The 13,713-nt window shown below is 36.6% G+C and overlaps 1 protein-coding gene across 1 annotated transcript in view; it reads left to right on the top strand.

Annotated features, from left to right (window-relative positions):
* Positions 1-635: 635 nt before the first annotated feature.
* Positions 636-13,713, top strand: part of VWDE (von Willebrand factor D and EGF domains) — a 76,867-nt gene continuing 63,789 nt past the window's right edge. Inside the window, 3 exon segments of the mRNA XM_019443466.2 lie at positions 636-907; positions 10,066-10,250; positions 12,823-13,054. Of these exon segments, the coding sequence (XP_019299011.2) occupies positions 841-907; positions 10,066-10,250; positions 12,823-13,054 (484 nt within the window). The 5' untranslated portion in view covers positions 636-840.

The following is a 13,713-nucleotide window of genomic DNA, read 5'->3' as shown; positions in this document are numbered from 1 at the left end:
CATTGGACACCATCCACAAGGCAACCTTGGGAATCATGGGACCATATGTTGACCATATCCTGAGTCACTGGGTCACCACTGAGCACCTGAAAAAAAATTTGGGGATCACCAGCAATTACAATGGCTAACTCCACGTGTTTGAAAGTCTCCATGTCCTCCCTCCCACTTCTCAAAACTGTCTTAAAAGCAGAGGAAGAGAGCTACCAGTGTTGCGCCATTAATCTCCACTCCCTCCTCCCATCCTTCATCAATGAGGCCTGAGGTGACAGGAGCAATTTCTGAAAAGCATATGCTCCTCTGGGGGGCAAACCAGCACCCGCAATTGCGAAGTTAAGAATCCATCTGCAGGGATAACCGCAGGCACTGCCCCTTCCAACAGAACCTCACAAAGCTGCTTTTATTGGAGATCCATCTGAACAATTTCTAGGATTATCAGTTTTTCTTAAAGCGTTGTTAAGACAGTGAGACTCGAGGTGCCAAGCTATATCCTGTGAGCTTGCCCTGGATGTACGACTGCCTTTGAGATCCAAGGTGGTGGGTGTGCTACAGCCTGGACCCTGCAGGACCTGGTCTCCCGGGAAAAGGTGGGCGTGGCTTTCCGATGGACGGGCGGGGCTTCTGTGGGAGGAGAGTCGCCGCCGAGGGGCTGCGCGGAAGACTCTCGCTTGTGTCCCAGGAAAGGACAGCTGATTCCCCCGAGCGGGGACATGCAGCGTCCCTGAAGACTGAGCAGGAACGGATTGAGAAAGTCCTGTGATAGGAGGGCTGAGGTGTCCGCAGCCTGCTTACACCCACGGCCCGGGCCCTGCGACGCCTGGGATCCCAAGTGCGGCGGCAGCGATGCTTGGCCGAGTCTGGGCTCTGGCGCTGGCGCTTATGCTCCTGGCCCCGGGACAAGGTTGGCGAGGTAGGGTTCAGGCGGAAGGGAGCGCTGGGGCGCCACTCGGACCTTAGGGAGAAGGGGGCTGACTTCCTGGATGACACTGGAGCGTCCTTGTGCATCCTATGGCCGCATCTGATACCTGACCCTCACCAACCTCTGGCCTGCCCTTCTGCCCTCTTTGGTCAGTTTGCAGCCCTTCGGCTCCGTGTGATTTCTTCGTGCTTAGGAGTTTGTAGCCTCCTCTTCTCCCGCTCTAGGACCCTCAGTCCTGTTAGTGTTCCTCGGTTCTGTTTCCTGCTGATATCCTGCTCTTTAAGGTCTCTGATTTACTGTAAGAAACTTTTGCTTGATTTGCCAGCATCCTAGTGGCAAGTGGTGCCGAATTACGCGCAAAGAGTTAACTTCCAAACTGCTGGACATCTACTGCACTCCCACCCCACCGCAGGAAATAAGTAATTGATGAACATTTTATCTCTACAATAAATCAATACGTTAAGTTCTGTGTATGATATTTTAGTATATCTGTTAGAATCCCTCTTGCTGCTGTAGAAGAGATCTCTACGAAGAAAATAGCACCACTCCTGCATCTTTAATCCATTAAAAAGAGGACAGTTTAGAATACAGGGAAGTTAAAACATTAGTTAGCTCTTCCTGATTGCTTTTTGTGGGCGGATAGATGGGAATATTAAATGAAAGTGACTTATTATATTGTAAATTTCCTTATATTTTTTCAGAAATAAATCTGATCTGTGTATATCTGCCCCTTGAAAAAAATACATTTATAATTGCTTAGGGTATAATTTAGTCTTATCATCTTGTTGATCTCAATGTATGGTACTAAGGTGAATTTGCTTTGTAAAAAGAGGAGGGGGGAGAGAAAGCATTTTCCCATGTAAAATTTTAAAAAGAATATTAAAACCCAATATATTATTTCCTGAAATGATACTTTAACAAGGTATCATTAGTCTGTACCTTCTTTCGTTTGCTTACAGATTCACTAGATTTTCATGAAGAACTGTTAAACATAAAAAGCATTAAATATGCATTTATTATAGTTAGATAAAATATTTCCAGAAAAATGACTAATATATATAGAGATTATCTGCTTCAATGTTTGCCATACAGCACAAAACCCCTTGTTGCCTTTATATAATAGCTTTATAATTTCCCTACTGAGGGCAAATATTAACCCTTACCAAGTTTTAAGTTCATATGTTGGTAAAGTTGATAAGTTTTTTATATCTAATAAAGATGGAAGGAGAGAGGAATAGAAAATATTATTTTTTTCAAACAGCTTTATTGAAATACAGTTTATTGTACCATATAAGTCACTCATTTACAGTGTGCAGTAGTTACTGAAGTATGCAGTGGTCTGTTTTTTAGTATATTCACAGATAAGTACAACCACTACTGTCAGGTATAGAACATTTTTATCATCTGAAAAAGAAATACTGTACTCCAGCTTTCTGTCCCCTCTTCCCTCCATTACCGTCTCACCTTTGCAACCATAGGCAATCTCCAATCTACTTTCTGTTCTATGGATTTGCCTATTCTGGACATTTTAATAAGTGGAATCATATAGCAGCCTGCCTTTTGTGATTGACTTTTTTCACCTAGCATTATGTTTTCAAGGTTCATTCATATTGTACTGTATTTAGTACTTAATCTCTTTTTATGGTGGAGTAATTTTCCACTCTAAGTATTTACATTGTACATTCATCAGTTGATGAACATTTGGGGTGTTTACACCTTTGGGCCACGTTTTTAAGTTTTTATTTATTTATTTTGTGGGGGGGAGCAGAGAGAGAGAGAGAGGGAGAGAGAGAATCCCAAGCAGGCTCTGCATCATCAGCATAGAGCCTGACTAGGGGGACTCAAACTCTCGAACTGTGAGATCGTGACCTGAGCCAAAATCAAGAGTCGGTGGCTTAACTGACTGAGCCACCTGGGCACCCCCACCTTTGGGCCATTATATGTAATGCTACTGTGAACATCCTGGTACAAGCTTTTGGGTGAACACCTGTTTTCATTTCTCTTAGGCATGGATATACCTAGAAGCATATTTATTACTGGAATTACTGGATCATGGAGTAATTCTGTTTAACCTTTTGAGGAACAGCTAGTTCCAAAGTGGCTGCATGTTTTATAGTCTCATAGAAGTGTGTGAGGGTTCTAATGCATCCACATCCCGGTCGACATTGAGATTTTGATTTTAGCCATCTTATTTCGTATGAAGTGACATTTATTTGTGGTTTGATTTGTGTTTTCCTGGTGGCTAATGATGGCAAGCATTTTTTCATGTGTTTATTGGTACCAGTATATCTTCTTTGAAGAAATACTACTCAGATGCTTTGCTGGTGAGTTGTATGAGTTATTTATGTATTATAAATACAATTATCTTACTAGATATGTGATTTGCAATTTTTTCCCCATTCTCTGACTTGTCTTTTCACTTTCTTGATAATGTCTTTTGAAGCATGGGAGTTTTTAATTTTAATGAAATCCAATTTATCTATCGTTTCTTCTGTTGCTTGTTTTTTGTTGTTATTTCTTGGAATCTATTGCCAAATCTAAAGTCATGGAGATTTACCCCAATGTTTTTTCTAAGAGTTTTATAGGTATATATCTTGTATTTTGGTCTTCGATTATACATTTTGAGTTGATTTTTATATATGGCACAACATAAGGGTCCAAGTTTATTATTTTACATGTGAATATCCAATTTTCCCAGCACCATTTGTTGAAAAAGACTGTTCTTTCCCATGAAATGACCTTAGCACCTAGGCTGAAAATCAGTTGAAAGCCATAGACACATACATGGGTTTATTTCTGGACTCTCCATATTATTCACTGATCTGTGCTTATCCTTTTTTTTTTTTTTTAATGTTTATTTATTTTTGAGAGAGAGAGAGTCAGAGCATGAGCAGGGGAGGAGCAGAGAGAGAGGGAGACACAGAATCCGGTGCAGGCTCCAGGTTCTGAGCTGTCAGCACAGAGCCTGACACGGGGCTTGAACCCACAGAACATGAGGTCATGACCTGAGCTGAGGTCAGATGCTCAATGGACTGGGCCACCCAGGCGCCTGATCTATACTTATCCTTATTCACCATGATGCTATTTTGATTGCTGATGTTTTGTAGTAAATTATAAAATAGGAAAAATATAATTCCTCCTATTTTGTCTTTCTTTTTTAAGATTGGTTTAGCTATTCTGGGTCCCTTGGAATTCCAAATGAATTTTGAATTAGTTTGCCAATTTCTACAAAGGAGTCACATGGTATTCTGATAGGGATTCTGATAGGATGAACCTTCTTGTTAATTTGGGGCAGATTGCAATCTTAACAACATTAAATCTTATGATCTAGGAATGTGGATGTATTTCCATTTACATAGATTTCTAATTTATTTCAACAATGTTTTGTGATATTTAAATTTACACTTTTTTATTAAATTTATCCCTAAGTAATTTGTTCTTTTGAAGCTATGTAAGTGGAATCATTATTTTAAAGTTTATTTATTTTGAGAGAATGAGAACATGCATGCACGTGAGAGGGGAAGGGACAGATAGAGAGGGAGAGAGAGAATCCCAAGAAGGCTCCACACTGTCAGCACAGAGCCCAAAGTGGGGCTCAGTGTAGGGCTCAATCTCGCAAACTGTGAGATCATGACCTGAGCCAAAATCAGGAGTCAGATGCTTAACTGACTGAGCCACCCAGGCACCCTCAAATCATTTTTTAAATTGCATTTTCAGTCTATTCTTTGCACATGTGTAGAAGTATAATTAAATTTTGTATCTTGATTTTGTATCCTGAAATCTTCCTAAATGTGTTCATTATAATTTTTGTATGTGTGGGTTTGTTAGGACTTTTTACATAAAAAATCATGTCGTATGTGAATAGAGATAGTTTTACTTCTTCTTTTTCAATCTGGATACCTTTTATTTATTTACCTTTCCTAGTTGTCAGAGTTAGAACCTGAAATACCATGTTGAATAGAAGCAGTGAGAGCAGGCATTCCTGATCTTATGAGAAAGCATCCAGTATTTCTTCAAGTATGATGTAACCTGTAGGGTTTTTTGTAGATTCTCTTTATCAGGTGGAGAAGTTGCATTCTACTCCTAGTCTTTTTATGTATGTGTGTACACACACACACACACACACACACACACACACACACACACACACACATAAAGAGTGTTAGATTTTTCTCAAATGAGTTTTTCTGGATATTGAAAATCACATGGATTTTTATTTTTTTATTATATCAATATGGAATATTATGTTGATTAGTTTTTGGATGTTAAATCAACCTTGCACACCTGGTTGAAATTCCACTTGGTCATGGTTTATAATTCTTTGTCTAATTTCTAGATTCATGTTGCCAATATTTTGCTGGGGACATTTGCATCTATATTCAAAAGATACATAGGTCTGTAGTCTTCTTTTCTTGTGATACCTTTTTTCTGGTTTTGGTGTCAGTAATACTGGGCTCTAGAATGAGTCTGGAAGTGTTCCATCCTTTTAATTTTTTTAAATTTTTTTAAACTTTATTTATTATATATAGAGAGAGTGCAAGCAGGGGAGAGAGGCAGAGGGTGAGAGGGAAAGAGAGAGAGAGAGAAAGAGAGAGAGAGAGAGAGAGAGAGGGAGGGAGAGAATCCTAAGCAGGCTCCACACTCAGCATGGAACAGGATTCAGGGCTCAGTCCCACGACCCTGTGATCATGACTTGAGCCGAATTCAAGACTTGGATGCTCAACTGACTGAGCCACCCAGGTGCCCCTAGTATTCCATCCTTATATATTATTTAGAAGTGTTTCTGAAGAAATGGTTTATTCCTTAAATGTTTGGTAGAATGCAGCATTGATGCCATCTGAATCTGGTCTTTATTGTGTGTGTTGTGTTTTTTTTTTTTTTTTCTCAGTATTTTACATGATACAAATCTATTTGGATTGCTTATTTCTCTTGAGTAAGTTTTGGTGTTTGTGTCTTTTTAGGAACTTTCCAATCTCATCTAAGTTACCTAATTTATTGACATATACCTGTCTATAATAATATTCCTTAATAAGATCTGTAGTGCTGTCTCTTATTTCATTTCAGATTCTGGTAACTGAGTCTTTTTGTTCTCAGTCTAGTTAGAGATATGCCAGTTGTGTTGATTTTTTTTTTCAGAGAACCAGCTTTTGATTTCATTGACTTTCTCCATTGTTTTTCTATTCTCAATTTCATTAATTTCCTCTCTAATCTTTAACATTTCCTTAATTCTGCTTTCTTTAGATGTAGTATGCTCTTCTTTTTCCAGTGTCTTAAGGTACATGGCTAGTTTATTACATTGAGATCTTATTCTTATCTAATGTAAGGATATATGTCTATAAATTTCCCTCTAAGTACTACTTTGACAGCATCTCATAAATATACTGTATCTGTTTTAATCTTTTCAGTGTATTTTGTCATTTCCTTCTTAATTTCTTTTTTGAGTCATCAATTATCTGGGTTGTTTAATTTACACATATTTGTAAGCTAATTAAATTTATTTTTGCTGTTTCACAATTTCATTCCATTATGGTCAGAGAACATATTTTGCATGACTTGTGTGGTTTATTTTTAATTTATTGAGGTTTATCTTGTGGTATAGTTTATTGTCCATCCAGGACAATGTTCCATATGCACTTCAGAAGAACTTATATTTGCTGGTTTTGACAGGTATGTCCTATAGATGTCTTTTAGGTCAAGTTGGTTTATAGTACTGCTCTAGCTCTATTTCTTTGTTATCTTCTGCCCAGTTTTGTATTCATATTGAAAGTGGAATATTGAAGTCCCCAACTACTACTGTTGAAGTATGTATTTTTTCCCATTTCTATCAGGTTTAACTTGATATATTTTCATGCTCTCTTATTAGGGGTGTGTGTGTGTGTGTGTGTGTGTGTGTGTATTTGTAATTGAATATCTTCCACATGGATTGAACCTTTCATCATTACAAAATGCCCCTCCTTATTTCTGGTAATATTTTTAAAGGTTTTTTTGTCTGATATTAATACAGACAGTCTAGTTTTCTTGTGGTTGCTGTTTGCATGATATTGCCCATACTTTTACTTTCAATCTATTTGTATTCTTTACAAGAAGCATTCAGTTTGCCTGTTGACGTACAAAGCAGGGCAAGGTAAGAGATTTAGCAAACTGGACACTCTCTGACCTTGTTTTTCAGCCTTTTGTGTTGTTGCAGAGCTCAGTTTTATTGTGAATATCAGAAGCTTTAGGGAAGCTAGCAGATTTTCAAAAATTTACAAATATTTGAAATTCCCATAGGGCAATATACCAAAGGTTTTTTAATTATAAACTCAAATATTATGAAGTCCCTGTTTTCAGGCATTAAGCCTATTCATCTCTTAAAAATACAGTGATTTATCTAGTTTCTTAACAAATTTTTTGTCTACCAATTATGAATCTTAAAGAATCCTGGCCATTGTGTTAAACTAGAAAACAATCTAGTACAGGTTACCTTTTATGTACAAATAAAACTAGAAAAGTTTTTTTATACTGTATCATTATGTATCCTTTATAACTTGACACATTCTCCTACAGTATTTGAAATCCAGGTATTATATCCTATTAAATCCTATTATATGCTGTCTCACTTATTTGAATCCCATTGTGATTCAAATAAATGGATATGTAAATTTAAGCGAATATTTTATATGTACTTTTTTATGAGGGAAAAGTTATGCTGGAAGTTTGCTAGAAAGCTTAGCACATCATTCACGTCATGAATAAGTGAGATGGGCTTGTAGAACTATTAGTATTTGGGGAGCTGAGTCCCCACATTTCCAAATGGAAACCAAAACTATCCTTATAATTCTCACTTTGTTAATTGTGTACTGCATTCTAAAGTTAAGGCTGTCATGAGATTTTTAAGAGTGTGGCTTGTTCATTACTAATAAGATTTAAAAATTTTCTACAGAGACCTTGAACATTTTTAAAAAGACAAGTAGATTTTTTAGAAAAAACTGAAATGATCAATATAAAAAATATGGGCTGTTATTATTTATATGATTTAAGAATTTTCCTCTAAAATAAATATTAAATAAAAATAAATACAGGTCTAACAATTTCTGTGTAGATATTATATAGTTCTTTGGTATTGCTGATGTTACACTGTGATTGCTACTATATTTATTACATCTTCAGCTTTGGACTAGAAAACAGTTATTGAGAGTGTAAAATTAGAGAAAATGTGAGAGCTACAGAAGCACTTAGGAAGAAGAAATACCACACAGAATAAAGATGGACTTAGTGACTTTTTTCCGAACACAAAATTCTACTGCAGGAAAGAGAACAGAGAAAACATCTCAATAATTCATGCAAACCTCACTAGGAATCTCTTTTTAAATATTTCCTTAGTTTCTAACCAGGTACAGTGTTCTGGTATTGATAGGACCTTAGAGTTATTTCAAAATTAGATGAAATGATAGCACATCCCCTGAGTTCCATCCATACACATTTTATGAAATATTTATCCAGTGTTGACAGATTGAGATCATTAAAGTCAATAGAGCTTTTTGGATTACATTTTTCTTGGGAAATTTAAAACTGGTATAGCAAGAGATAAAAGGAAGAGGAAACTTTTGTGCTTATTCCTAAATTTTTTTACTCTAAAAATTCTTTAAGAACACTACATTTTGTGCAATTTAATTGTAATATCTACAAATGACAAAATGAACAGCAAAAAATCATAATAAAAATTGTATAAGCTACATTTATGATATCTACTTGCAAATTAGTATTTCTAGTTTATGCCCTTAAGTTCAGAAATTGATTTTGATTGAAAAACACCTCTGTAACCTAAAATTATGTATATATGTTTGAGAGTTTTGTTCAGTTAGATAAATTTGTCCCACAGTGAGGTACCTTAGTAATGATTGGATTTTTCTTTCCCGTTTCAATTTCATGGATATTATCTTTATAATAGTGCTTTCCTTCAGTGTATGTAATAGCTAATATTTGGAGATTTTCTACCTACTGTGTCAACAAGAAACTCTGGTACCCAAATAAGGGCAGTTCTCTGCTCCCTATCATTCGAGAGTACAGGAAGCTCAAACAAGAGTCATATTTCTAGGACGTCTCTTCTTCTGACATCTGCTTCTCTCTTTTTTTTATTTTTTAAAAAAAATTTTTTTTAACGTTTATTTATTTTTGAGACAGAGAGAGACAGAGCATGAACGGGGGAGGTTCAGAGAGAGAGGGAGACACAGAATCTGAAACAGGCTCCAGGCTCTGAGCAGTCAGCACAGAACCCAACGCTCTGTGCTTGAACTCACAGACCGCGAGATCATGACCTGAGCCAAAGTCGGCCGCTTAGCCGACTGAGCACACCCGGGCGCCCCTGCTTCTGTCTTCTTGATGGGAAGAGGAGCCTGATGTTCTGCCTCTGTGGGTTTCACAGAAGTATCTCCCAGGCCAAGTGCTGCTAAGACAACTTCCCCAAAAAACTACGGAACTCTTCTTTTTCTCCTTCAAAACTGTACCCCTGAACCCCATTCCTTTTCCTGTGTTTGGTAGTAAAAAGGGATTCCAATACTTTATCTTAAAAAAAAAAAAAAAAGAAAGAAAAGAAAGAAAAAAGCTTGACAACTTTATATTCTTTCCTGTACTGAAGAATGCAGGAAGCTTCAGTAGGAGGGCATTTTGCAAAAATTAGATTAGCATTAAAAGCTTAATTTACTTTGTTGCCTTTCAGGACTTGGTAGAGATGGATATTGGGAGACATATAGTTACTGGGAAGGAAAACAGGTCATGGAGGGTCAGTAATGGCATTCAAACCTGGAAGGCCATCCTCAAGAGGAGGCTTATAGGGGCTGTAACTTCAGACGGAAAGAATGAAAAACAACAACAACAACAAAAACCTATGTCAACAGTGATAACAACATTGACTGTCCAAATTAAATGAAAATAAAATTCTTGAAGCTCAAGTACCTCAAAAGCACATCCTACAGTTTGCTGATTGGATTATTGCCTTTATGAAAAGTGGAATACATCTTTGACTTACTAAGAGACCCTGACATTTCTGATGGTCCTTATGTGCAGTTGTGGATTATTTGTTTAATTTGGGGAAAGAATCAATTTTAATTGAGGACTAACCCATGTTAATGAAGGAAACACGTACTTAAGATACTGTCTTTCCCTCCTAGCTCAAGAGTGCTCTCCTGGGGGACACCAGATTCTTCAGAGCCCGTACCGAAGTGTGCATTTTGACTCTTTGCAACTACAGCATTCTCCCTTTCAAAACCTGGTGTGTGACCGTTCCCTGTCTTCCGGATGGTATCGGTTTCTCATCTTTGACAGACCTGCTGAGATGCCAACCAAATGTGTTGAGGTATTTCAACTCACTAAGAACTACATCATGTGCTTTTCCTTATGTATGTTTTCAGAGGGTTGAATCTTGTTACAACCAGTTTATTTCTCACTCTAAAATATTTTTTTGCTTGTGTATCGAGATTGAGTTAATCCAAAGAGGTATCTCCATGTTCCCTGTTCTCATGGTAATAGTAATAACAATGGTTAATGTTATGCTCATGCAGTCCACCAAGGGTTTTTACCTACAATATCTTATGTAGTTTTTACAATGGCTCTACAATGTAACCTGTCATCATTATTTCCATCATATAGCACAGGAAACATAGATTCTTAGGCGGAACACTCCTACTAGAGTTACCCAGCTACCCAAACACCCAAGTTTTGATCACAGACCACCAGTCTCTGGAGCTCATGTCCTGAACCACACACAAGTAACCTGCTAACAGTAAAATCATGTGTATTCCAAGTACTTCATTTCTGGTCAGTCTTAAATAGAAGGTTCATTCCCCTTATTGTTACTCACCTTTTGTGAATTATGCGGAAGCAGGAATTATTTTCCCTTTTAAACACGCAATGTAAAAAAACTCAGTAAAAATATCCAAATTTTAACGATATTTAATTTTAAGTGGTGACATTGTGGCTATCTTATTTTTTCCTTTTTGTTTATTTGCTGGTCACTTTTGTGGCATTTTGTTTGTGATAAAAAAAATCAGAATTTAAAAGTAAAATTTGAAGAAATTACAGGAAATTTACTACATCCTTAAATATTTGCGTTCTTTTTCTTTGGCTGAACTAACTATAATTGAATCTAGAACCTGACACAAATGTAAAGGTGAGATGATTCCGCTGGGTCTGTGCCCCCATGAGGAAGTGTTCTCTGCCCCCACTCTTTCATCTCCTACTTGAACCAAGGCTTTGCAGCATCGAACTGGAGAAGTGATTTTTTTTTAACTCTACAGGATAATACATGTCTGTGTAAATAAATGTCTATTATAATGTTTAAAGTAATTTATGTGCACTACAGAAAACTTAGAAAATAAGAGACATTTAATAGAATAACATTCATTCATTCATCATCCACCCACACAGTCATACCTCCATTCACATTTTTCTGTCATTCCCTCTTTTCATATTGTTCTTTAAGGTTCATGCTACATGTTAAATTGCATAACATGCTTTTTTCAGGTACCATTAAAGCATTAACATTTTCCTATGCTGTTGAATATTCTTTAAAATTAATTTTGAACATAATATTCTATCACTAGTGTATTTTAGTAAGATTATTTTTATAAGTAAAATTAGTGAAGGTTAGTATCTTTTTGATACATATAATTGTTTTTAGAAAATATAATGCTAATATTTCATTTCAGTAGCAGTAGATAAAAGTACCTTGTCTAATAATATTTATTTGTTTTGAGAGAGAGGAGAGAGAAGGAGACCGCAGAGGAGGGGGAGAGAGAGAGGGAGAGAATCCCAAGCAGGCTCAGTGTTGTCAGTGCAAAGCCCGACACGGGGCTCAGTTTCATGAACTGCAAGATCATGAACTGAGCCAAAACCAAGAGTCAAATGCTTGACCTACTGAGCCACCCCGGTGCCCTTGTGATCTTAGTTTTTAAGTGGATAATAATATATCATTAAAATAAAATAAGTATAATAATGTGACAATATAATCCTATTAAATAATATTTCCTATTAAATTCTTATTTGTCTTATATTTTTAAAATTATTATTTAAACACAACTATTAGTCTTTTCCTTTATGATTTCCTTTGCTATTAAGCATGGGGATAATAATAATACTGAGCGCTATAATCTGGCTAATAATTACTGAGTCATTGCTATGTAGAAATTATATTGTGTACATAATTATGTTTATAGCTCACCATAGTACAGTGTGGTACATTCTGCAATCCACCTAGAACAAAAGGAAAAGATGGATGTTGAGTTCTGTCCCAAGGTCATGCATTTAACAAGTGCCTGGGTCCTTCCCAAGTCATATATAGTTTCTTCTTATTTTTCCTGGATTAGTTTTCTGTTTAATTCCATTTTCCATCTGGAAGTGATTTTGCTAATTGGCTTCAAGTGAGGCTTTAACTTCCTTTCTTTCCCCAAATCGCCAACCAGTTGTTTCATCACCAAATTCTGAACAGTCCTTTCCTTCTCCCCTGATTTTTGATACCTCTTAAACTATGCATTAACTTCTTACATATACTATATTTAGTAATTTCAGAAGAAATCTCCAAGGTGAGTTTATCTTTTTGCTCTGTATTAAGATAACTTCAGATTCACCTATCTTACCTTAAAATATATTGCTATGATAGTAAGTTATCTGATACTGAATTTCTCTTGTTCATAATACGAAAGTAACACAGAATAAATTTAAATTGAGTAAGGTTATATTAATTATGAGCAATCTACCTTAAATTTAATATTCCATAAAGTTACTTTTATAGTACAGGTACAAGTTATTAGATTTTTTTAAATGATAACTTAATATTTTAAAGGTGGTTCAGAAAAAAATGCAAAGTTGATTTATCTATCACATGTGAAAATAACTTGGATTTTCAACTTTTGTTTTCTCTATTGCAAAAGATGAATCACTGTGGAACACAGGCCCCTATCTGGCTATCCCTGAGAGATTCAGAGACACTGCCTTCACCTGGAGAGATCAAGCAACTGACAGCTTGTGCCACATGGCATTTTTTGTTTAACGCTACAAAAGACTGCTGTCTTTTTCAAATCCCAGTGTCTGTAAGAAACTGTGGAAAATTTTTTGTGTACTTACTACAGCCCACTCAAGGATGTATGGGATATTGTGCAGAAGGTAAGAAAACATGAGTAATATCCATGAACTACTAGTCACAGAACTGTGTGTGTTGCTCTGTTTGGGCCATTCTCTGGATAGGTTGTGTTGAGATAATACAAATCTCACTGAGTCTTGGTCTGCCACTATTGCTAGAGTGAAGCTAAATTTCTGGTTTAAATTGGCCAAATCTGTTTAGGATTCTTTACCAAGATCTTAAGATCCTCAGAAATATTTGCTGATGTGAAAGTATCAAAGCAGATTTCTTGCCATTCCTCCCATTGAACATAACGATTGAGCTTGTTAAAACTTCTTTGGTTTCCTCATGCCCTTTCACCCTTTTTAATTAAAGGATGAGGATGGTGAGTGAAAGATGTCATAGACTCTGGGTCTGGAGTTCTCTCTTGTCCAGCAAGAGAGCGGACGCAGGATTGAAATGCAAGAGAGGCTAATGTCAAGGAAGAGACGAGACACGAGTAAGGGTCCTTGCTCGTTTTTATTAGGATCAGAAGGCTTACAAGCATGATGGACATGCACAAAGAGACTGTGAAACCGTGAACATTAACTCATGGGTGTGAGGGAAAGGGGCTTTTGAATATATTTGGCATTAGGGGTTTGGGTCAATACAAAACAAAGTCCTGGTGCCAAGCAGATGGTTGTTTACGGCAGGCATGAGTCTG

The sequence above is a fragment of the Panthera pardus genome, unplaced genomic scaffold, assembly GCF_024362965.1.
Source record: "Panthera pardus isolate Hobbes unplaced genomic scaffold, ASM2436296v1 HiC_scaffold_8, whole genome shotgun sequence".
Classification (NCBI taxonomy): Eukaryota; Metazoa; Chordata; class Mammalia; order Carnivora; family Felidae; genus Panthera; species Panthera pardus.
Note: the sequence above shows the minus strand (reverse complement) of the source record. Positions and strands in the feature narration are given on the sequence as shown.